At 38.1% G+C, this 26,072-nt stretch overlaps 1 protein-coding gene across 2 annotated transcripts in view; it reads right to left on the reverse strand.

Annotated features, from left to right (window-relative positions):
• Positions 1-6,849: 6,849 nt before the first annotated feature.
• Positions 6,850-26,072, reverse strand: part of hnf1ba (HNF1 homeobox Ba) — a 28,321-nt gene continuing 9,098 nt past the window's right edge. The window contains exons 5-10 of one of the 2 annotated variants that reach the window (XM_047392365.1): positions 20,658-20,800; positions 16,886-17,012; positions 16,619-16,801; positions 14,444-14,562; positions 14,138-14,182; positions 6,850-9,903 (exon numbers count right to left, since the gene is read on the reverse strand). In XM_047392365.1, coding sequence (XP_047248321.1) covers positions 9,883-9,903; positions 14,138-14,182; positions 14,444-14,562; positions 16,619-16,801; positions 16,886-17,012; positions 20,658-20,800 — 638 coding nt within the window. In that variant the 3' untranslated portion in view covers positions 6,850-9,882. The remainder of the gene's footprint in view (positions 9,904-14,137; positions 14,183-14,443; positions 14,563-16,618; positions 16,802-16,885; positions 17,013-20,657; positions 20,801-26,072) is intronic. The other variant, XM_047392366.1, reaches the window with a different exon arrangement.

Below are 26,072 nucleotides of genomic sequence, written 5' to 3' on the forward strand. Positions count from 1 at the left end.
AGTTTTACTAAATTGGTGAACCCTAATCGCACGATTTATATAAAGGTATTAGATTAATTTATTATGAAAAATGTTTTTATTCTCAGAATTACCATTTTGGCACTTTGATTGCAAACTAAATGATTATGTTGGAAAAGGTCACCAATAGATTAAAAAATTATCTTATTATCGATCACATTCATACATCTTCATGGCTAATTAGGTAAAGAAACAAGAATTTTACAGAATATTACATGATGTTTGGTCAATGAATGAACATTCAGAGTATAATTAACTCAGTAATTGTGTAACTTCATTTTATTTAGATTCTTTAAACCTGTCTTAAATCTGAGAAATAGGTTGGAAGACAGAAAAAAGTAAATTCAAACGGAGGAAGGCCTTTGAGTTCCAGCAAGTTCCAATGGCAAAAATCATCATTAGCCATAGCATAGCTGTTCTCTGCACAGAAAGGTCCATCTGAGCCTGGGAGGCTGTTGGTTCTGTGGTACAGTCTGGACATCTGGGCGGTTTCTCTCTGGATTCAGAGCCAAACTAATAACCGCAAAAGACGTAATCTTGCTACTGCCACTAATGACCAAAAAGAACACAAAAGGCCCATCTACTGAAGAAACATCTTGATAATCCCCAAGACTTTTGGAAACAATATTCTTATGAGATAAAAGGGGATGTTTTCGAAAGGTGTATGTCCAGATCCATCTGGTGTCAAACTAACAGCATTTCAGAAATAGAACCATTATACCCACTGTCAAGCATAGTGGTGGTAGTGTGGTGGTCTGGGATTGCGTTAGTACCTGGAAGACTTGCTGTAATTGATGGAACCATGAGTTCTGCTCTCTACCAGAAAATCCTGAAGGAGAATGTCAGACCATTGGTGTGTGATCTAAAGCTCAAGCGCACTTGGTTTATGCAACAGAACAATGATCCAAAACACACCAGCAAGTCCACCTTGGAATAGCTAAAAATACACAGAATGAAGGTTTTGGAGTGGCCTAGTCAAAATTCTTGACTGAATGCCGATTGAGATGCTATTGAATGACCTTGGTATCAAAAAGACTCTGGTGTGACCGAAATAAAATTACTCTATGGTGATTTAAAAGACTAACTGCATGTCATCATAAGTGCTTGATGGCTTGTTGCTGCCAAGAGGAGCATGACCATTAATTATTGTTAGAGCGGAATGCCATTTTCACATGAGTCCAGGATGTTTTAGTTTAGAGATTTTTGTCCTATATAAATGAAACCATCTTTAAAAACGGCTAAAATTGGTCTGATAATCTGAAACATAAAAAAGCAAAAACAGAAGCATTCTGTAGGAATGCAAATAGTTTTTCACAGCATTGTATATAACATCCAGTTTAGTAAAAAAGGAAATGTTAACGAATAGAAGAGAGCCGATAAATAGGATAAGTGAAGATCAAAAGCCACCAAGCTGTCAATGTAGGTGGTACTGCTGTGGATGTACGGTGAAGGCGGCTGACTGATTTCCCCGACTGTTGCAGGAGCACAACAGAGTCCTTCTTGATCAGAGCTTTTGATGGAGGACTCCTGTCGGCGCAGCTCCATGCATGTGTATTTCTCTACAGAAAGGTTGGCGTAAACTCTGGTCACAGTGACCAATTAGGCCCGGCAGAGAGCGGCCTCTCGACCCCTGACCCCCGCTGGGTAGTCTTATCCATTAACCCTTTGGGGCTCAGCTGGAGTTGATGTAGCGTCCTTTTTTCTAGCTCTGCTAAACACACGGCTACATTCAGTCTGTAGCTACCACTTTCTGTCTCTTTGTCCTCGTCCCTCTGTCTCCTTGGTTCTCGCAATGACCTCTGGAGTCTCAGCTGCATTGAGTCAGCTGGTCAGCTTCAAGCTTAGCAGCAGACAAATACTTCATCTTCTAATGCGGGAGTCTTGAAACTTGTGGCTCAAGAGCCAAATGTAGCTCTGTAGGCCCCCCTCAGTGACTTTCAACAAATAGCCACAGTTTACCAGGCAGTGTTTTTAAATATAAAGGTAATAAAAAAGGCAATATTTACCCATTTTTGTGTTTATACAATATCTGCCTTGTATTTCTGTTTTGGTTTTATTATTTAGCAGCAACACTGAGTTGCAAAAAATGTCATTCTTTTAGTAAAAGTTTGATAATTTTCTTTATTTTGTTTGTTGTCTTCTAATGAAACCCAGAAAATAACAAATTTTGTATCAAGGATATTTAAAAAAAAATCAAAAAGCTGTCTTTATTTCAGGGGTCATGTAGGTTTTACTGGAAAAATAGCTAGTTGGATTGTACATGTAGGATAACTTTTATCAGTCTCAGGCAGACTATAATGTATTTTTCCAAGCTTTTGTTCCTCATCTAACATTTTTATACATTAAGATTTTTTTCAGAATTCTACCAAATTTCTTATGAAAATGTTAGCAAATTTACAACTTTGAAAAATTAGAAATACATTTCAGCTTTGTTATGAGACTGTGCAATGTTCAATTTCAGGCTTTAAAGAACTGAAAAATCTACCATTAAACTTTAACAGTCACTTTTAGGATTTAAATTTCTCAAATATTAAAGCTACTTGTAATTCTGTAATTCTGTAAAATGGCACAGCATTTTAAACATGATGTTCATTGTGATTGTTGAGAATACATGTTTTCAGCAACGTCTCTGGAGAGCAAGCCCAATAAGTGCAAAAATATATTATGAGTGCTAATTGATTAGCATATAAAAACAACACCCAAACAGTTGTGCATGCATTTCTAACATCCAGGAGCCTGCTAATGAATTAAGTTTGTATTCAGACCTTAATGATGAATCAGATGGAAGGTTAAAGACTCTAACAGATGCAAACAAGCCCCCTTGTATTTTAGAATCCCTCAAAATAAAAGAGTCTTAAAAAAAAAAAAGCACGGTCAGATCTTTAGTGGCTTCCCAGGACCCAAAATCAAAGGCCTCATTGAAAAGCAAATGGAGCAACATTAGTGGATTACAAGGCCTTTCTCAGCAGGGCTCCATGCTGCACGCTGCAGCTCCACAAAGTTGGTTGTATAAAACTCGATGCAATCTGCTGGGTTTTCTAATGTAGAGAAATGTTTAACCAGTTTCAATAATAAACTGCACTTGACTACAACTATAGGGCCAATTTGGAATATATTTAGTGAACTTGGAATCTGTCTTTATGATTTAATTGAATGACTTTTTGAAAATCTTTTCTTTGTAAAGCATCTTGAAGCAACGTGTTATGAATTGGCGCTAAAAAACTGAATTTAATTGAATGAAATCCCAACACTGCAAGGTTTGAAAGTTGCTCACAAGATGTGTTGATCTTTTCCACATAAAATATTCCATTTAAAGTAAAGCAGAACAGGTGAGTGGTCTTGTGTTAAACTGATCAGTACTGGCACAATTTGTGCACATGAGCACTGCTTTTAGGGGTGAGCATAACTTGACATAAGTTACTAAAAATGCCTAAAAATTTGTAATAAATGTTATTTAAATAACAATAAAAAAGGTGAGTCAGGTCCCAAACTGGTAATTTCATAGCTATAAACAAGACTGGAAAAAATGTCCGAATTACCGCAATAGACCAACAGTAATAAAAAGTTGTTTGCGTCAAACAGAAATTGTCCTTATTGAAGAAAGTTGTTTATGCTGTTGCCCTTGTGTCAAAGGTGTTGAGTCAATCAAATATCGTGTGTTCCTCAACTCATAATGGAGCTTATTGCTCACAAAAAAACGATTTTCCTTAGAAAAAATGATTTTAGTATGGCATTATTTGAAGGTTATCATTATTTAGCTATTGGTTCTCCACATGAAGTCTGTTTTGGAGGCACAGCGAACAGGAAGCAGGTGCTCTTATCAGATCAGAAAAATGTAACATCTTAGTCTAACTGCAAAACACTTTGCATATCCCCATGATCACGCTATTCCAAACATGGTGGTGGCAGCATCATGCTGGGGGGATTCTTCAGCAGGGAAAGAAAAGCTGGTGAGATTTGGGAGATAAGATGGCTGGAGCGAAATAAAGGACACTTCAGAAGAAAACATATTTTAGAGGCTAAAAACATTCAAGCACAGGGTGGAGGCAAAACTTTTAGCAGGACAACAAGACCAAACAAACACACAGAGCTACAGTGGAAGGTTTGTATCAGGAGCATACTGTATTTCTGTAATAGAATGGCCCAGTCAAAGTCCAGACCTAAGTCCAACTAACAGTGGCAAGTTTTGAAAATTGATTCTCAAAGTTGCTCTCCATCCTGTCAGACTGAATGTAAAATATTTTGCAAAGGCAAACAATTCATCCTCTAGATGTGCACTGCCGATAGAGACATGCCTTAAATGACTTGCAGCTGAAAAGTTGGCTCTGCCAAAAAATACCAATAACGTACAATCTTTATGGTTGAAAAATGTGGACAAGTTCAAGGGGTATAAATAATTTTTTTTTTTTGAAAAGCACTTTAATCTTCTCTGTAGATATCCTCCTCTCCATATTGTCACCAGATTGTCAGTGAGGGAAACAAGCAGTTCAAATAAAAAATAACCTTCTTGATTATAATATATTGCTGTGGAAATCTCTTGAGACATCTCTCCTTTTTCATGTTTTCTTCCTTGGCGTTATCATTACTTGGAATCTGTCTCTTTTGGGAGGTCTTGGGTGATAACGCTTTGAAATCTATATAGTTCTGGGTCATTTGTCTCAACTGTAAACAGGGACGTGCACAGATAGACGCTAGGTGGTGCTAGAGCACCTGCCCTTTTATCCTATGGACAATAAAGTGCCCTCCTGAAATCTTTTTTTTATTTTTTTACAGTGTATAGTGTGGAGCCCAAGGTAACATTTCTGAATTTAAAGGCCTATAATACCAGTGCCCCACGTTTTGAACCCCCTTCGCCAACACTCATATGTGTGTCTCTCAACGGAGACGGGCTGCGTGCAGAGCGGAGAGTTGGACCTGCGCTGGTCCAGCTTACCTCTTCTCTTCTCTTCTCCCCTCCGCCGTCAGATAGAGCCCTGCCCTGCTGACAGGCCGGCTAACCATCCAGGAAACAAACAAAACGAATATACTTCCTAACCTTCAGATGAAAAAGTAAAAATTTCACTTGCCACCATTTTATCTAAACAGAACAAGCCAATCAATGGCACCTTTACCCGCTATGTCTTCTACGGCCGCCACCAGGCGCCAGGAGAATGTCTACGATTTAACTCTTAGATCAAATTAGAAGAAAAAAATTAATTCAAATCTGTCTCATAGATGTCGGTATTACATTTGCTAATATGGTCCATGATGACTTCTGTTTGACTCATGCTATTTTTTTTATTGGAAATACGGCCAAATGAGCTGGTTAACATTACAATTCATACACTACAAAAATACCTTTAATAAAGTTCAGTAAATGTGGGGCATGTAGACTAAGCTGTATTTTCTACTTCTGTATGTGTAAAAATGATGATGTGATCAGAGTATTTTAATTTCTAAATAGCAGACATCTTTTCAGTTCTCAGGACTTGTAATCTCATTAATTTTTATTCTCTAAGAATAATTTCTGTCATAAATCACACTGGCTACAAGTATACAAGTATAGATGATTCTTCTTATGATCATATTCTCTGATGTTGGTTTCATTTTGACTATAAAGATTTTATAACTCATTTTCTGGGTATTGTTGATTTACACTGTAGAATGGTCATTGGTTACTCACATTTCTGAAGATAACTCATTTAGTGAGACCTACCTGGTAAATTTGACAGTGTAACCTGCTTTGCTACAACATAAGGTTATTTGGTGCAGAAGACATTTTGTGATAAAAGTACAGAATGATAAAGTCAAGACAAACACGTTGTGCTCAGTGTGTAAAAAGAAAAAAAATGAAGGATAACGTAAGTTTCAAATTTGACTCAGGAAGTTCAGGTTGTGAATCAGTAATCTAACTTTAAATCAGTCTATGATAATTTTGTTGCCTTATTAATCTTAAGAATTTTGTCAAATGCGTTCTTGTTTTGAGATTTCTTTTCCTGGGTGGTCATTTCCCTTCAACCCACAGGACAGTTTGTTTTGGTGGTGCTTAGGAATACATATAAATTATGTTCATGTTGTGTCCCACTTGAGCACCTGCCCCCCAAAATGTCTGTGCACGCCACTGACTGTAAAAGTATGTGGTGGTAATATAATAGGAAATTAAGTAAAAAATATATTATACTAACAACACCACTATGCTTCATTCTCAGTCCAGCTTCTGACAATTTCCAGATGATTACAGCTTATTTTTCTGCTTAAGTGATTTAACACTGACCTAGGAATCATTGGGGACTAACAACAACATTAATGAACCAATACCATGTTCACACACGGAAACACTAGGAGACCATTTTAAATTCTCTTTGGACACTCAAAAAATTAGCCAAAACACAATTTTTGTTCCAGTTTATAATAGTATGACAGTTTTAGATTTAAAACAAGGTATGAACCAATTAATCTGAAGGTTCTCAGGTCCTGTATCAATTCTTTGCTACTCTTTCTTTCTCTAGTTTTGAAATAAATTAATTGTGAGGGTGTTTCTCAAAAACATATTTTTTAAGTCTGAAATGTCTTCTGTTCTCTTTGTTCTTTTTTATAGCACATACTATACAGAATGCAGCCACAAGCAGGTATGAGGACAATAAAAACCGCTAAATCCAATAGAAACTTGTTTAGAAAGCCTAGAAAAACAATTGTGCAAGACAATGTTGAAAACTTACAAAAAAGTCTGGACTCCTTGGGGGAAAAATACAGAAGGTTTAAAACATGCACACAGGAATGTAAAGTAATGAAATCTCTCACTCAGTAAAGAGTTGAATCCAAAGAGTACTGGTGATAAACAGGGCCCAGATATTAAAGGTATTTAAGACAATGATTTATTTATATACAAAGTTGTACTTGTTGCTGCTTGAAATAAACAGAAATTTATAATAATTATAACATCAAAATGAATTGAGCTCAGTGACAGTTTTAACTTATGTGTGTTTAAGAACATCTTAAGTATTAAACTTAAACAGGTGACAATTACCTCAGTCTAAAACACCAAAAGAGATGTCTCATTTCAATGGGAGCTCTATTAAACTCTGCACTGGTAACATATCCTATTTATTCAGGGTCACTGAACTTTCTGCCCAAAAGGAAAAAGTGCACTTCAGATCTATGATCCACACAGCTGCAATGTTGCTTTCACAACATATTTCTGGAGGTTATACACAATCTAAACTGAGCTACCTTCTCATAGTTATAGTTCTCTTTACAGCTATGGCACTCCTAGTAAAAAATCTTTTTCAAAAACCTTTAAATAAGTAGTTTTTTACTGCAGTAGCATAATCTGACACAATACATTTATTGCCATCCTGGTAAAGATGTGCAAAAAGCCTTTAAAATTGAAGTAGAATAATCTAGTATTGAAAAATTGTAAAAATCTCACCTTTACTTTCAGTACATATATTCAGCGGGGGGATATTAGGCACCTCTTACAATTTCAAAACAAACAAAGCAACTAAAGGTGTCTTAATTTACATTTTACTTTTTAAAGTTAACTAGATTGTTTGAAAACTTTATGTAACCTAATGGGAAAGACAAGTGAACAAGCCATTCAAATAAGGCATATGAGTGTGGGTCAGATGAGACTGGGAAAAAAAAAAAATTATTCCAGGTGAAACAGAAGATGAATATGTAGAAAAGCATATTAAGCACACCATTTAAGTATGGTGGAGGATCTGTGATGTTGTGGGTTTGTTTCCCTTCTAAACATCCTGGGAACCTTGTTAGAGTACATGGCATTAGGAAGAATAAAAATATCAGGACTGGTAAAACAACGATCTTGCAGCCTCTGTCACAAAACTGAAAATAGGTTGTTATTGGCTCTTCAGAATAATGACCAAAACCATACAGCCAAATAAACACAGAAATGGTTCACCAGACACAAAATTAAGCTTCTTCAGTCCCAAGACCTAAATCCTAAAAAAAACCTGTGGACTGAGCTGAAGACAAGAGACCATGACAGAGGTTTCTGGAAGATCTAGAGGAGAGGTGTCCAAAGTGCGGGCCGGGGGCCATTTGAGGCCCTCGGAATGATTTTGTGAGGCCCTTGACCGGAATTCAAACATGGCTTAATTTTGGTTTGCCAGCCTGGGCGGTTGATGCAAATACCGTGTGTAAAGTGTTAAACAGAAGTGAAAGTAAGTGAAAAAATAAATCCTCTAAATGAAGGAGTCAATAAATGTGGTGTATGGTGTCTGGCTAAGCTAAATCTTGTCAATTGTCTCCTAAATGTTCTTCTACTGCTCTGATTTTTGACAAATATAATAAAAATAAAAATAATCAAGATCAATCATATCATGAAATATCCTTATCAATATGCAAAATAAAAACCACACATGTATTATTTTTAGAAAAAACTTTTTACTTGAAATACCAATATGTTTTCAGTACGTATAAATAATGATTTACGATTGATTTCAGTTTTGTACAAAAATAATACATTATGAGAAAAAAAAAAGAGAAATCATGTCTGGTCACACAGGTCCGAGTGCCCTCTGATCAGATATGCCAATAACAGTCACAAAACCAACCATGCAATAACCACTACATGATGACCTAATAATGAATAGGAGACTGGATGGGTCCAGAAGTGATGAGTCGAGTCATGGTGAAAGGGAAATTGAATGCGGGTGATAAACTTTATTGCCCAGGTTTGGTGCGAAATGCTCTCTGTCTGAACACACTGTAATACTGTCACAGTAGGCATATATGTGCCCACCTCACAGATTCCCTGCATTCCTGCATGATCTTTAAGCTCCGGCTGTCACAACACGGTCCCTCTTTCATGTTTGCTTTTGGAATACTTGCTAATATTTTTTTTCTATTCAGGAGGATGGGCTCTTTAATGGTGAGCCGTGATTCATGACGAGGAGTTATTAACAATATTTGTCCTATTTTACGTTGTTGGCAGGAAGTGGGTATGAGATACAGGGTGGCTGGAGTCCCATTCCTGATATTCATCAGAGCCTGTGTGCAAACAACAGTCAGAGGTTTCCAAGGGACTGGAAGGGAAGGGCCGCTTTCAATGTGTAAAAAGTGAGTCAGCCCTCTCCAGACTGAGGCAAAAATCAGTTTGGCATATTTGTCACACATGCAAATCTCAACTTTTTTTTTGTTGCTATTTTTAAAGCTTTTATCAACAGTATACAACAGCGGTATAGTGCATATTCCTTTCCAACCTCAAGTGTGTGGAGTTTTGTGCAGAATCCAGTTATACAAAGCATTGCATAGTCCTTTTGAGATTGTCAAAGTCTTTTCAAATCACAGTATACACAAGGAACAACTCCAAGCAATCATTTGCAGTAATGCTGGTACAGTAAACTCAGTGTGAAAGAAAAACATGGAAGACTCCTTTAAAGACCAGTAAGAAATGTATGCACAAGATCAATAGTAGTCATTGTGATTGTCACAAGGGGTCGCTCGCGTGCAAACAAGGCGTCCCTAGTCCTCTCTTTTTAATGTCTTCATATTTCCACTTTAAGTCATCCCAGTCCCTTTATTAAGGCCCACAAAGTTTATTCTGGTGCTTTTGTTCCTTTATGTGACAACAGAAGATGACTTTTTTTCTTTAAACTGAACACTGTTTTCTAAGATTTGAGTTTGAATCATAAACATCCTTGTTGATCATTCATGTGCTGCAGAGGTGCATCTAGACTCTGTGCCCCATGTCTTACTTCCACAGCTTCGCTCACTCCGCCGCCGCTTTTTCTCCATGTTTGTTGACCAACTCGTCGTCCAGCACGCGGCTGCGGGCCATTAACAGTTGTCATGTTAACCTCGGCGAGAGGGTGGAAAAATGTGCTCCAGTTGCCGAGCAGCGGGGAAGTCAGTTGGATGCTCTCACCAAGCTTGAAGAGGACACTGGAAAAGAAAAGAAAAGCAGACAGAAGTCAGGCAAAGACAATTTGCATCACATAAAACACATATGCAGATGAATATATTCTGGATATATTTTACATGCATAAGCAGAGGGGTTTATTAGGTAAACTGATAACTCAGTTCAGTACAGCTGTAAGATCTCAATGTTGAAGTTTATCTATGCTCAGTTTACTGAGAACTTGTCAACATTTCATGAGTTTACTTCACTCGTTTATTGCAGTTTTACAAAGTGTAAAAAATGCTTAAAATTTAAGAATTACTAAACAAGGCAATATTAATTAGTTTGAGCTGCACATCACCACTTGATGGCAGCAAAAACGAGTGAGATGCGTGTAAGAAAAATAACAACAATAATAAAACAGTTTTTATTATTATTATTTATTATTAGTAGCGCAAAAAAACAGTTTTACAGGATGTATTAGAAAGAAATAGAAATTACTTGTGTAAAATGTGTGAAAAGCCCTAAAATACAAACCAACTTTCGCTGTAACAGCATAACCTCAAGCTACATTAAGGAATAACTGTTATGACAAAATCCCCAGTAATTTACACTCATAACATGAATAATAAAAGTTATGAAACCATTTAAAATACAAACATTATTTGTTAACCAGAGTGTTTAGGGACTTTTAATTAGTAGTCAACGACTTCCTGTTTAAGAATATGATATAACACAGAGGCTCATTTGTCTTATAGTTAATGTTCAAAAAAGGAAAGACAAGAGAACATGCCATGCAAGCAAGGTGGATGTAGCTTAGTGAGTCAGCAAAAGTGTTACTTACTTCAACCTGTTCATATCTACAATCAATATGCTAAAAACGATCATAAATGCGAGAATCTTGCTTTAAACGAGCATCCAAGTTTATTTTGCCCCTATGCATAGTGAGAACGATGGAAGGAGAGGTAAAAAAAAACATAACCAAAGCTCACTGTTAGAGAACCCCAGCAATGAGTGGCATCTCAGGGTCACTTAGTCTCTTTAAAAACAATGTATCTGATGCCGCACCTTTTATTTACCCAACAGTTAGCCTCTGCTTTCTAATTTATGCCAGTCTTAAGCATGAGCAGGGAAAAGAATCTGGCCACCGTCTCATGGCGTCACCCTGTACACTACAAAGCCCCATCTAAGATCAACTACTGACTCTGAGCATCAGATATATATCAAAAATGAAGGGTCTGTTTCAATGAAACATTCCCAGGATGTCCTGATGTCAAACAAAGCTTTTAAAAAAGATTTCAAGAGGATTTGTGTTAATTTATGTTTAAACACATAAACTAATAAAGCTTGACTCTGGTTAAAGAAACGATGTGGCCTACAACAAAAAAAAAAGGTGGGGAGAGTGCATGTAAAAGAGATGATACATATATGAGTATCTGTTCATCATGAGCCCAGACTTGAACGCCACATTGCTGCATTTAGAGGATTTTTTTCCTTCTGTTTAAACAGTAAACAGAGCTTCAATCCAAGCATCTGGAGGCAGCCTTTAGATAGATAACACACAAACTATTAATATTCTGTGTGGTAAGGTGCTAAATAAACTGGAAAGGAGCTGATCAGGTTATTCTTCTACTTGTTCACCAGCAGGTTTTTAAATTTAAGTGTTTTTCATGTTTTTAAGAGGGAAAAGTTGTAATTCTAACACATCTCCACTAATTGCAAATGCAGGATTTCTGCTTCACTGCTGCTTTTACTTTAAACCACCCCTCCACCTCAGCCTGCCACACCTGACCAAATACATTCCCCATTCCTCTTCCCCTGACTCTGAAAAGCCTGTTTCCACTCTCTTTCCCCCTTCAGGACTGTTTGAGGGATTTATTTTTCACCTGCCGTTCCTTGGAGACAGCTGACCCCGGAGCAACCCCGCAGCCAGCAAACAGCCTCACCTGATAAAGCTGACCTGCAGCCAAGACCTGAGTCATTAGACGCCGTGCTCTGAGCAGAGGTGAGCGCTGAGCAGACCCGTGTATAATGGAGGGCTCCAGGTAAACAGTGGGTGCTCTAAAGCCCAGAACATGCAGGTTGTTGCATGAGAAAGAAGTTCAGTCCAAGTAACTTCCTGATAAGAAAATACCTGGCTTTTCTGTTGACTGCTCACTAAAAAAAGAAGAGTATGTGAAATGCCAGACATTGATGCTGAACAAGCAGGAGGAAAAGTTTTCTGATACTCTTATTTCATGGTCTTTTATTTCTTTGGCATTTGTGGTTTTTGGGGAACTAATTTGTTAAAGAAACTGTGTAGATAATATGTTAGAACATTACTGATTCTTAATGAAAGAAGGTAGAGAATTTTAAATATTAAATATTATAAATATTTTTGCATTAATAAACCTATGTCCAGTCTTCTGAAAATGTAAAATTGTTTTTAAGAAGTAACTTAATAAAACACGAAAATTAAAAACACTTAGGGCCATTTTGCTATTTATACATTTAAATTCAATAAATTTCAATTACATTACAAATGTATGAACCAGTTTAGGTGAACTTAGACTTACAGATATATTTTTTAAAACGTTTTCCTTTTTTGTGTCTGTATACTGTTTAATAATGTAAAATCTATTATAATACAAAATTACGAAGTATTGTGATGTCTCACTGTGATATTCAGTTAAATATTATACAGTAGCGGCTTGCCCTTCACTTTATGACACATATTGTATCGTATTAGAAAACACAGAACAGTATTGTGTTGCATTGTGTTGTGTAATAACTTACAACACAACACATTCATATTGTATTATACAATATACAGTGCATAATTATATTCTGCTTTATGGTATACAAGATATTATTGTAATCTATCATGAAATACAATACAGTGCTGTACTACATGGTATAATACATTATGTACATTATTTTGATATACAATATAATGGAAATACACCTTTTTTAAATAATACAGTACAGCATAATCCTGTATTCTACAGTACCGTATATTACAATAGAAAAAAACTGGTATTTTATTGTAGTATAAAATATATTGGATATGGCAATATATTTTATATTAGAATATATATTGGAATATACTATACAATACAACACATATTGTATTTTACAGTACAGTACTGTACTTTATTGTATTATAAAATATATTACAGTTCAGTATTGTATGATATAATTCTGTATTGTATAGTGTTTTCCAATACATTACACTCAACACAATACAATACTGTACAGTACAGTATTGTACAGTAAAAGACAGCATTGTACTGTACTGTATTCTATTGTATATGTTGTATTTTGAAGCACTTTATAGCACAAGGTGGTATTTTATAATCAATAAATAACAAAACAATATCTTCTATACATGCAGTATGCATCAAAGGCCTTTTTTTTAATCGTTTTATACTTTTTATGCGTGTTTTAGGTGAAACCTCAGTGTCACACTTCAAGGGTATTTCTGACAAGAAGAAACAAAATCAAACATAAAATTTTAAAAGTTTAAGGAAATATTTGCAATTTCTAATTTTGGAATAATAGTAAGAGTCATTTCAGGCACAAATAACATGTTTATGTGTTTTAAAGGTTTTACAACTTTTACAACTTATTTTATCAAAGGTTAACAGCTCTGTTCATTTTTCCTCCAGCATGCTATAAACAATAAATGTTTTCAAACCTGATCATGCTTAATTCATCTTTCACAAAACACATAAGAGCACCCAGTCTCAGCTGCCATCATCGTCGCTGAGTACAGAGCGAGAACTATGCCTCAGCGTGGGAAATTGAGCGTGTGAATGGACAACATTTCAGGCTAGAGCGATCACGGAGAGGAGGGAGAAGTAGGAAAGAGGAAGAAGTGTAATTACCAAAAGGAACAAGAAAAAAAAACTTCTCCCCCCGTCCACCTGGCTCGTTTCATCTGCAGCCCCACTGTAGCATGGAGGAAAGTAGCTGCAGAACTTTGATTAACAGGTCTCATTTCCTGATCACAGAGGTGACTCTCACCAGGAAGATGAAAGTGGAAAAGAGGGAGCATTAATCAAGAGGCGTTCAGGCTGAGGGAGCATGTGACTGATTGGACAGCTGTTTCAGAGGAAATAGGAATCGTGAGGAGTGTCCTATCCATGCATCCATCTAGTCTGTTTGTCTGGGACTGTTTGCACATCAGCCCCAAACAAGAAGCGAAAGGGTTAGTGTGCACAGCTACCCTGACCTAAATGATTGGGTTTGAGTTGGATTTCACTCATTTAAGCTGAACTAATAAAGTAAAGTATTTACCCAGGAGAGACCCCCGAGTTGCACCATCTTGTTTACGGGAGCGTCCTAACATGACAAGGAATTAAAAAAGTCAACAGAAAATCATGACACACACACTCGTTCTACCTGCCTTTGTCTACTTCCTACTGTTGGTGTGTACTTCAGAGTATGAAAGATGATTTTTTTAAGGAATTAAAATAAGAATGTGTAGTAAATTGAACTCTGATTCTCATGGAAATACCCCAAATAATCACTACGAGAGAGAGGTCAGAAGGTGAATCTAACTATGGTCTGCAAGACATGACATTGTCAGAGGAGAAGACTCACCGTCTTGCTTGAGGACATGGAGCTGAGGGAGCTGATGTTGTTGGCGTCTGTGACCACCATGGCCGAGGGGAAACGTGAAGGGTGAGAATATTGTGGGGGCTCTTGTTTGTGGGAATACACTGCAAAAAAGGAGAAAAAATGTAATTTCATAAATAAAATGTGTAAAATACAACTTTCATTAACATAAACACTTACATTTTCAGTGAAAAATATATTTTTTAGATATGCAATCAATAGGAGATCAAAAAAGTACATATTTTTTGCTTATATTTGGTTTGTATTTAATACTTTTATCGTCTGTCCTGGCCTCTCAAAAGGCTAGTCCAGATCTTTTTACACTAGGGTTCCGTTGAGAGGCTATTATCAATCAATATGTTACCAAACTTTCTTAGCTTGTTGAAATTGATGAAATAGAGATTACCTGTTGAGTAAAACAGATTTCTTGTCAAATAATCTGAACTATCCCTTTAAAATCTTCAGTATCAGTCTGAAACCATCGGGGGTCTTCAACCTGTGGCTCTTTAAGCCACAGTTATTCCTTATGACTTGATTCTATCCAAAAAGACATTTTGAAAGGCTAGCTTTAGCAGTTTGTTTATCTGAACATCTGCATAGAAATTACACAACAGAATGGCCCTAAAGGTACAAGCGATGATTTTTCCTTTTTAATTATTTATTTTCTTTCCCTCTGACTTCATCAGACAGAAAACCATGCATCTTTTCTTTTTAAAGTTGTCCATTTTCTATAAATTCGTACAGGACACACTTGGCCTTGTTCCAATCAAGAAAGTGTATTGTTTCCTATGTTTCAAAACCAATCAAATCAAAATAAAAGTAATGGTAAGTATTTATTAAACTTAATCGGTTATATTTTGTTTCAAGGATGAAGTATGTTTTTAGGCTTTAGACAAATTCAATTTACTATCAGTAAATAAATAAATAAATGGCTCCTGGGCGACCGCCAACATAATATCTTTTAATATCCACAACTGTTTTTATAAATCCTGCTTGAAACATGTATAACTCCCACAGTTCCCACAGTATTAAAAACACTGCAATTGTGCAGTGTTTTTCAATGCTTGTGGATACTGATAAGAGCGTTCACAAAAACAGACTGTTGTTGTTTACTTTCATTTAGGTAGATTTTCTGTTTTCTTGTTTATGAATCTCTACAGAAATTCATACTACAACCATGGAAGGGAATGCTATGGTTTATTGGTGGCTCTCTGGTTGTGAGAATACATTTTTTTTCGGAGCACCAGTTGAGAAATGTCTCTGGAACCAGCCCTGGTCTAGAACTGAAACAGCTTTTGATAGAAAAACTGCAAAAGTAGTGTCCTTTATGTTCAATATAACAATAGGCACGGGATTTATGATCTACCTATTTGTGCTGCTTGTTAGAGAGATGCTAAAACAGTATTGTCTTTTTCAAGGCGAGAAACCAATGCCCAAACAAAGAGATGGGTTGACTAATAATAATTTGTCTTAGCAGTTGAGAGGCAGATCTGGAAATGACTTCACTTTCTCAGTTGAATGAGTTTTAGTTGGAAAACTGCATAACGGTTTATAGCACCTCAAACACTAAAGGAACATGCTTACAAACAAAGATTGTACACTAATAAGACTGCAACTGGTATCACGTGATATATGAAGTACAAAATGTCAATCATTTACTGCGATTATACATTTCATGTCTGAATTCCATCCTTTTCACAGAGGAAGAGACGTAGGATGGAAGAATGGATGGATGGATGGATGGATGGATGGATGGATGAATGGATGGATGGAGTCTGACTTTGGCAAGGGTTCTAAATAATGTTTCCTGTACGGGACTTGCAAGTTGACACTTTGGAGCTCAGAAGTCAAATTGAACGCACCATATGTACCATGTTTCAGGAAGAATGCTTTACCATGTTGTAAACTGTAAAGCTACACAACTAAGCGGTAGCTGCAACCTGGAGAGAAAAGAGGAACCTATAATATTATGAACTATGAAACCTGAGGGTCCCCACGGTGGGGAGGATTAGTGCAGTTGGCCATCATTGGGTTTTAGCGATGAATCCTAACCTACTTAACACAAGCAAATGCCAAATCGTGCTGGTAGTCCCTGTTGTAGAAGGATTTAACACCGACACCAAACATCGCTGCAGGTAGGAGGAAAGCAGTGTTACTGACTGTGTGAGTGCGTGACTGTGGCCATGAACGGCTGCTGGCTCATGTGACTGGGAGACTGCTGCATCAGGCTCTGCTGGTGGGGGCTGTGGAGCTGCTGGGAAAACTGCACCGGCTGCAGGGCTGCCAGGCTCCCCGCAACGCTGTTGATCACTGGCACCGTCTGAGACTGTGATGTGTTTAAACCTGATACAACCACAACAACACAGCACTTAAACTGAGCAATCAATGTAAAAATAACTGTTTATATGGAGGTCATATAGGACTTACTCTGTGCTATCGCCATGACTCCAGACAGAGGCATGATGAGGTTCTGTGCCTGCTGGTGGCTGTGGTGGGAACTGTGGATGTTTGTCAGCGTGCTGACCGGAGGAAGTCCACCACCTGACCCTGAAATCTGGGGAGAGATGAGGGAAATACAACAAAACTTTATTGCTGTATTGTTTGCTTTCAGATGAATACAGCACTTCGCTATGAGAGCTTGAGTGTCTCCTATGTAAATCCATGTTCAAAGTGAAACAGATGTTGTCTGCTAAACAAACAGCAGACCCAAATGTTGACTCAATTCAGATTCTTTCATCTAACATTTCTCTTGTGTAACTGATCGTACATACGCACAGCAATCTCATAAAAAGAAAAACAATTATAAGAAACAGACGTAAAAGAAGTCAGTGTGTGAGTTTGTGTTGCAAACGGTTCAAACTGCTTCGGTAGATTTACAGTAAGATCTCTGTGGATCCTCCCATCGGTTGGGGTCACATTTATTTGAATACATTTATTTGAATATGACAAAAAAAAAAAAAAATGACAATGTAGACCTTCACAGCACAATCTCGGCCCTCATTTCACAGAAACCCTCTTGGAAAGGCGGAAGTGTCCTGACAGGGAAGTTAGATCAGTTTAAACAGAGGCCAACGATTTAATATTTGAGATAAACTGTTTGGGTATGATGGTTTAAATAATTGTGTTAAAGGTCTTTGTACTGCAGGTTTATTACTACTTTTCAGTCTAGCTTTGTACCTGTAAATTACAGGGCAGTGTTTTTGTCTGTGTTATTTTTTCTTTTTTACAAGAATCAAATAGAATAGAATAGAATAGAATAGAATTAGCCTTTATTGTCCACCAGTGAGGAAATTATGGTGTACCAGCATCTGGTACGCCCGAAACAGTATTGTCTAGAAGAGAAAAATACTGTGGAGTTATTCAAACTAGCATACTCAGATTCAATGAAATGTGCAACTGAGTAGTGGATATAAAAATGTAGAAAATATGCATATATATATATAACAACAAACTATTTAGAAGAAATGGAAAAACTGTCAAAATAACAGCAGGGATGTAAAGACATACTGAGTCTATTGAGAGTAGTGATAGTTAAGCCACTAGACTGATCCATGAATCATTCAGGGATGAAATGGCTGCTAAACGCGAGACATGAAGAAATGTCTACATTTTGACAGCTGATGGTTTAGTTTTAAACTGAACTTTTGTCCCTAAGACACAATTTATTCACTTTTAAACTGATTTCTGAAGAACACAAAAAACTGTGTTCTGCTGCACGGTGGCACAGTTGGTATCACTGTTGCCTTGCAGCAAGAAGGTGGTGGGTTTGATTCCCGGTCAGGGGCCTTTCTGCATGGCGTTTGCAGGTTCTCCCCTTGCATGTGTGGGTTCTCTCCAGGTACTCTGGCTTTCTCCCACAGTCCAAAAACATGACTGTTAGGTTAAGTGGTTTCTCTAAATTGTCCTTAGACGTGAATGAGTGTGGGCATGGTTGTTTGTCTTGTGTGTCTCTGTGTTGCCCTGCGATGGACTGGTGACCTGTCCAGGGTGCACCCCGCCTCCTGCCCATAGACGGCTGGAGATAGGCACCAGCTTCCCCATGACCCACTATGGAAGAAGCAGTAGAAAATAACTGACTGATGAAAAAACTTTTAGGCTGCAAGCTAGTATTTAGCATCAAGAAAGTTATTCTCTTTTTGGGAATAACAGCTACTTGCTGAAACATTGGAAAATGATAGATGATCAAGTGAAGGACGGTGTACCTCTCAGATCCTGTATCAGATCTTTGAGCTTTCTTAAAAACTTTTTGATATATTGGCAAAGGCTAGTTTCTAATATCAAGGTACATTATATCGCCAAAAGTAGTAGATCACACAATAATCAATTAATTCTGATGTTACAATGACTTCCATGGCTGCAGGTGTATAACGTTTGGTGTGGAGAAACTTGACTGGCCTCTGCAGAGTCCTGACCTCAACCTTCTTAAACACCTTGCAGAGGCTGCAATTCTGGTTTCCTCATCTATCTATGAACACACTCCTAAACCTTGAGGAAGATATTTACAAAATAGTTAAAGTTGCTATTGCTGGCGACTGCAGGTCCATCAACAAACTGGACCTTATAGATCAGGAACAGGATGTCATCAAAGTTCCTCTAAATGTAAAAGTAGACAAATACTTTTAGCAATATAGTTTTTATCAAGATGTTATGTGTTCCCATCATATTATTCTTGTGGCTTAAAGTCCTTCTAATGAGATGGCACAGAAAGTGCAGGAATGACCGCATTAACATGAAGCTGCCCCTCCACCACCTGTTGCTGCTTTTTAAATGTTGGATTTCTGCATCTAGTTCTGCTATGTTATACCAAACCAGGTTCTGGTTTTTGTTTTAATCATAATCATTGACCTGGTCGAAACTAACAGCTGTACCAGTTTACTAATATCAGGATATATCAAGATTTAAAAAAGTTCCTACAGTTCAAAGTCCTTTTAATAAGATGCCCGAGTAACACGTCGATGCCCCTGCCTCACATGTTCCTGCACGCTGCTACTCAGCTGGCTGAAAGAATGATACGACACTTTCAGAAAAGAAAATTTGGTTGCTCAGAAATATTTCTTTTTGTGCAAACAGTCATGGTATGGAAAGTATACAAGCTCCATCCATCACACTCATTAAAGTAACACTGTTTCCAAACCTAGAGCTGACAGGCTACAAGCAGCACATTTGATTGGGACACTTTGCGGAATCAGCTGAAAATTAAGGATATGGTCCCACTGAACATTTTAAAAATGTGCTTAACTGAATTTATTAAACGCCATTCATGTTTAAGTGTATGTGTGTCTTTTCTGTTGTAGGTGGTCCTGCCTAAGGACAACCTTCTACAAGAACCTGCCTAAGGCTGGTTACCAAAGCATTACAGTCCAAATAATTCACCAGCTAATATCAGTACTACTACGATGACTACTACCACTACTACTACTAATACTAATAGTAATAATTGTTGCAATTCTGTTTTATGTAAAACAAATAGATCATCTTATGAATTTTTGCTTAGAATATTTGTCTGAATACAATAAAACCATTACATATTTACTCAGTATATTATGAACAGAATAGAATAGAATATTCTTTATTGTCTCCATAAGTAACATTTGCTTTGGACTCTGAGCTGAACTCCTTTATGGATCATAGTACACGTACAGCTTCCTTAAGAAAAAGCCGGCCCTCTGCTTGCGGATATTGTTAACATGACACTCCTCCTTTAGTCCTTCTCTGAGCCAGTCATTTTTAAGCACACGGTGCACAATAAGCAGTCATGGGTCAGGTGTAAGGACTGGGGATACGTGAGTGAAAAAGCAGCCAGTGTAATAAAATTACAGATGGTTTTAAACTGTTGAAGAGTTCTTTAAAATCATTTGACTGAAAAAATTTACTACAGAAGAGGTTAAAGAACTATAGATGCAAAAAGATTATCGGACATGATCAATTGGTGGCGTCATTTCTCCACCTTCAACTCTTCTTTGCTTGGCATTTAATCAATAAGAACAGAATATGTCATTGTGAGGTTTGTTGGCAGAGCGATGAACATGCCTGCCTGCTCAGGTGAAGGCTGCCTGCTAAAATCGGAGCTCAAACAGAGCGGTACAATGTGATAATTGTTAGCAGAGGGTCCATGGGAGAAGAGGCTGAGGGTTTATGTTGAATACACGCCATGCCTTATCTAATCTGGGACCATGGAGGCCCAGGTGTGCTCACTCACCATCTTGGCGTCAGGTGACAGCAGACTGTGGCTGTGGTCCAGTCCTCCTGGGGACACCTGCTGGAGCACCGACTGGCTGTTGCTGCTGTGGTGACTGATAGCGGTGGAGGAGGAGACTTCGCCAGGACCTTGGCTATAACGCACTGACAGAGAGAGAAAGACACAAACACACACACCCATCAGGTTACTCTCATGCTGCATGGATCATGTGATGTAGGACAGAGGGCTAGAACTGCAGCCAGGCTCTGCTGCTCTTTGACTCAGACAGGGTAGGACAAAGCAAACAAACACACTCACACACAAACTGACCTGTCCACTGCTGCTATCTACGCAGCTCAGCCAAGGCCATTCCCTGTGTGCATACACTCACAAGAGCACAACTTCCATCAGAGTCTCTCATCAGCACACAAGCGCTGCTGATGGTGTGCCTTATTACGTCATTGTGAAGGTTCACCAGCAGTGGAGGAAATGCTGGGATTCAGTGTTAAGTTTGCTAATGATTCGCACCCCCTTCAGGTTTTCACATTTTGCCATTTTACAAACATAAACATGTAAAAAGTTGTTTTACTAAGGTTCTATGTGATAGACCGACACAAATTAATGGATAATTGTGAAGCAGAAATAAAGGAATACATAGTTGTTTTACAAAAGGGATCTGAAAAGTGTGCCGTGCATTTGTAATTGCTCCCCTTTGGTCTGAAACCCTTAAAACAATCCAGCAGAACCAAGCTTCTTGCAGAAATCACCCAAATAATAAACAGAGCTTCCAAAATCTAGGCTTTACGAAAGAATGGCAAAAAGAATGCCATTGCTGGAAGAAGTGCATCCAAAGTCTGATTTGCAAAATACAGAGGCAAACCTGGATGAAAACCTATCAGAGTCTGCAAATAACTAGAGACTGAGGCGGAGGTTCATCTTCCAGCAGGACAATGACCCTAAACATACAGCCATAACTAGGCTGGAAGGGTTTAGATCAAAGCATATTCGTGTGTTGGAATGGCCCAGTCAAAGTACAGCCCTAAATTTAGCTGTGAATGTGAGGTAAGTCTTGAAAATGGATGTTCCCAGGTACTCTTCATCCAGTCTGACTGAGCTTTGATCTAATTTGCATCCGAGGAATGGGCAAATTTTTCAGTCTGTGCAAAGCTGGTAGAGACATACTCTTAAAAGCAAATAGTGTTTCTCCAGATTATTGACCTAGGGGACTGAACCCAAACGCATGGCTAACTTTTCCGAATTTATTTGCAAAAAATGTCAAAAACCACGTATCGTTCTCCTTCAAGTTCCTTGCTCACATAAAACACATTGAATTTTTAATGTGCCAAAATAAAGAAAGTTTCAAAGGTTATGTAAACCTCTGCAAGTCAGTGTAGAGGGAAGTTGAATATGAAAGCTTTTGGGGTTGTCAAGGCAGGATAGAAGCAGAAAAGGTAAAGTCTACTGCATAAATTAGTTAAGGATAATTTGAACCATTAAGTTTGACCATATATTCACATATTAACAATGCTGTGATGAAACTAGGTGTAATACAATCACTACATCCACAGTCTGGACTTCTAGTTGTTTCTCCAAAGAATGCTAAGCCAACCATGTGCACCACCCAACACACACAGAACTGACAATCTAATGCCTGTTTGCTGATGCAGGCCCCCTCTGATACCAACAGAGCAAACATTACACAATTACAAGCAATGTCAAACACATTCTTATCCTGCGGTCTCAACCTCACAGGGACAGGGAGAGCGTCCCCTCCCTCAGTGACAATCCAGAGACAGACTGTTTGCACTCAGATCTCCCATCTTCCCCTGAGCCCTCCGTCCCTGACCCGAGTGTGACAGCCGCAGCGCCCAAGCCGAAGTCGGTCTGACATGACAGCAGGTATTGATATACAGCCAGTTTTAAGATAAAAAAAAAAAAAAAAACAAGGAGAGGCACTGACACAAAAGGTGAGCAATGAGGGAGGCATTGATTTCCTAATGAATGCTGCAGGAAACTGGAACATGATGTACACAACTAGTCTGCAGGGTTGGGCAATGAAACTGAAACACCTGTCATTTTAGTGTGGGAGGTTTCATGGCTAAATTGGACCAGCCTGGTAGCCAGTCTTCATTGATTGCACATTGCACCAGTAAGAGCAGAGTGTGAAGGTTCAATTAGCAGGGTAGGAGCACAGTTTTGCTCAAAATATTGAAATGCACACAACATTATGGGTGACATACCAGAGTTCAAAAGAGGACAAATTGTTGGTGCACGTCTTGCTGGCACATCTGTGACCAAGACAGCAAGTCTTTGTGATGTATCAAGAGCCACGAATTGATGCTGTATTGGCTGCAAAAGGAGGCCCTACACCATACTAATAAATTATTGTGATCTAAAACCAGGTGTTTCAGTTTCATTGTCCAACCCCTATATGTTTATGGTCTATTTAGGCTGTGAGCCAGAGAGAGCAATACTTTGAGCAGATAACAGGAAGGCTGTACGCTGTACAGTAAAGTTGTTCTGTTTTATTTCTTTGAGCTCTATTGTGCTGTAAAACCAGGTGTTTCAGTTTCATTGTCCAACCCCTGTATGTTTGGTGATCCAAAACTATCGCCATCACTCTCCTACAACATTTGGGTGTTTGTTTTTATGCTTTTTTATTTGAACATATTTCTCAAGTTCTCTTATGAAAAAGAATGTAACTGTTTTCAGCTACAACCCTGAACAGAGCTGAAATAGAAAGCTTGTGCAAAATATGTTATATGCACATTAAAATGTGTCTATTTGGGAACAAAATAAAAATCACGATTTAATATGAATGCAAGGTGGGGAAGAAAACAGAAAATTAAAATTTCTGCAAATTTGTCCATGTTAATGTGGACATGGAGCAAACACTTGGTATAATTTTCCTAAATCTATTTAACAAATTTTGTCTAAACATTCTAAATTTAGGCAGCTTCCATCTATAAAGGCAAGTTTGTTGTATTTTGGGATAGTTAAAATCCTTCAAGTCATCCTGTCACAACATGAATCTCTTTAGGGCTCCTATTTACAAAGAAAAACATTACAGTGGTATCAAACATTTCATTTCACTAATAGAGCAAAAGTAAACACATTTTACCCAACCATGCCTCTGATAATGCCCAGCTGTTACTTTGAATATAGATATGGCAAAGCCGCAGGACCATATTTGACGACCTAAAGTACCTGTCCTCCATTTTGTCCAGCCGACAGACTTTATATTGTCTACTGCGACATACTACCAACCCCACAACAGCCCGCCGTGCCTTGTAAACACTGCCACAGAACAATAAAGCAGTCCATTGGACTCATGACCCCCGTTGCGACACAATGGAGGAGGACTCATAAAAGGTCAGTTATCTAAGAGCTGGGCGACCTCTTTAAGTGTCAGAGGGAGTAAAGGATGCTATTCAGGGCAGTTTTGTTTCTTTGGATTTGGCAGGAATTTGAGCGACAGGGAACTTCAGATTGAGTTAGGACAATTTTCACAACTGAAACTCAAAAGATAGAAAGCCCAACACTCTTTTGAGGTTCCTGAGTGGCTCTGAGCATCATATAAAAAGCTAAAATATGTTTTCGGTGCGGTTGCACAAACAAGAAAAAGAATTTATGCTTGCCCGTTGAGAGCAAGGGGAGGGCGAGAATCCCAGAAGGGGAGTGGCAGGTAGGGATCTCCAGTGAGTTTAAAAGGCCCAGACTCTCTGTGTGACCCATGTAATATCAAAGCCTGCCTGCCCAACCCCAGGCAGTGGCCATTGTAGAGCTGCTGCATACGACAGACCTCCTGGGTCTTTGCAGGACGTATCCAGTCTACTCTTTGTGGCTCTCTGGGAGAGAGGTCAGAGGAAAGTGCAGAGCTGGGCGATATTTTCTGAGTGTGTATCTGTGTTTTCAGCTAGCCTGACGTGAAAGCAGAACGCTGTAAAGCCCACAGATAATACCCCCACTCACCCACTCACTACTGTATCTGATCTGGAACTTCTGAGTCTGCCAGTTTTCTAACGAGCAGAACAAATGTGACGTTCAGCTCCCAGAGCGTAGCTTTAGGTTCTTGATGACCTTAAGTGGCAAAGTCAGGCTGAAATAAATGCAGAAAACCTACCAAGAACATGCCACTTAACCATTTAAGTTTAAAGGTTTAAATTCCCACTTTTTTCAGTTTTTGTTTAAGAACTTAGCAAATTGATCTGATAATGGTTAGGGGTATATGCTTTCACGCATAAATAGGGACAATCTTATAATCCTCTTATTATCAGTTTATTAATGAACCTGCAGGACTTTTTTCCTTTTACGGTGAATTCTTCTTACATTTAATTGCTGGACTAAAGGAAAGTTTACAAAATTAGTCCGATTGTTTATTCTGAGCCTGATTCTGCTGGAGGTTACTTCCTGTGAAAAGGGAGTTATTCCTTTCCACTGTCGCCACATGCTTGTTCAGGAGGTGGAATTGCCACACAGTTTATGACTCCATGCCATTGGACAGACAACATTTCATCGATCTACATTATATGGTAAGCTGAATTTGACTGTATTGTGAATTGGATTGTAAGCAACTAGATAGAAATCAGAATATATGTTTGGATTGCTTTGGATTTTTTTAAATTTTATTTTAATTTAATTTTGACTGAGTTTTGTCTCCTAAGTGCATCAAGATCATATTTGTTTTCAATTGGTGCAAATTAAATAACTGGACTGGAATTAAACTGAAATTAAATTAATTCAGTTTTAGTTCTTAAAAAGAAAATTGGGATCAGCCAACATGGAATCAGCAGAACCAGGAAACCAGAACCTACTGAACAGTAAAAGCCTGACTGGTGTATCTGCAGGAGAGGATCCAGAGCAGAAATGTAAATTATCACAAAATAAAAACTGTGACTTCTTAAGTACTTTAATATTTCAGTAAATGTACTGAAATGTGCTTTGTAGTAATTACAGAGAAAAAAAAAATCTAAATTAGCTTGTATCATCTAGGGGAAAAAACAGCTGTCAGCGCAGGCTTCTGTTTTAAAGGCCTGCAGCCCCTGCTCTAGTTGGCAGTCAGTTCATGCCTTATTATTTTATTTATTTGTACCTTTTATTAGGAGGTTATATTTTTGTCACCGTGGGTCTGTCTGTCTGCAAAATATCGCAAAACGTTATGATCATATTTGAATGACATTTTCAGACACGGTGCGTATTAGGACAATGAACAGATGGTTAGATTTTAGTAGTGATGCAAAGAACCATCTGGATCCTGGATTTTTTTGAAGGACTTTTTTCTATCAATACCAGACCATTGATGCGACAACTTGGAATTCCCACATGGCTCCTCACTCTGTCAGCAGCGAACATGCAGCAGCCAGAAACCATCCACAGTAAAGCTGACATGCATCAATGACCTTATTGCCTTGGTGGAGGTCTGCGCTCTATGAGCTC

Source organism: Girardinichthys multiradiatus, chromosome 18 (assembly GCF_021462225.1).
Source record: "Girardinichthys multiradiatus isolate DD_20200921_A chromosome 18, DD_fGirMul_XY1, whole genome shotgun sequence".
In the NCBI taxonomy this organism is placed as follows: domain Eukaryota; kingdom Metazoa; phylum Chordata; class Actinopteri; order Cyprinodontiformes; family Goodeidae; genus Girardinichthys; species Girardinichthys multiradiatus.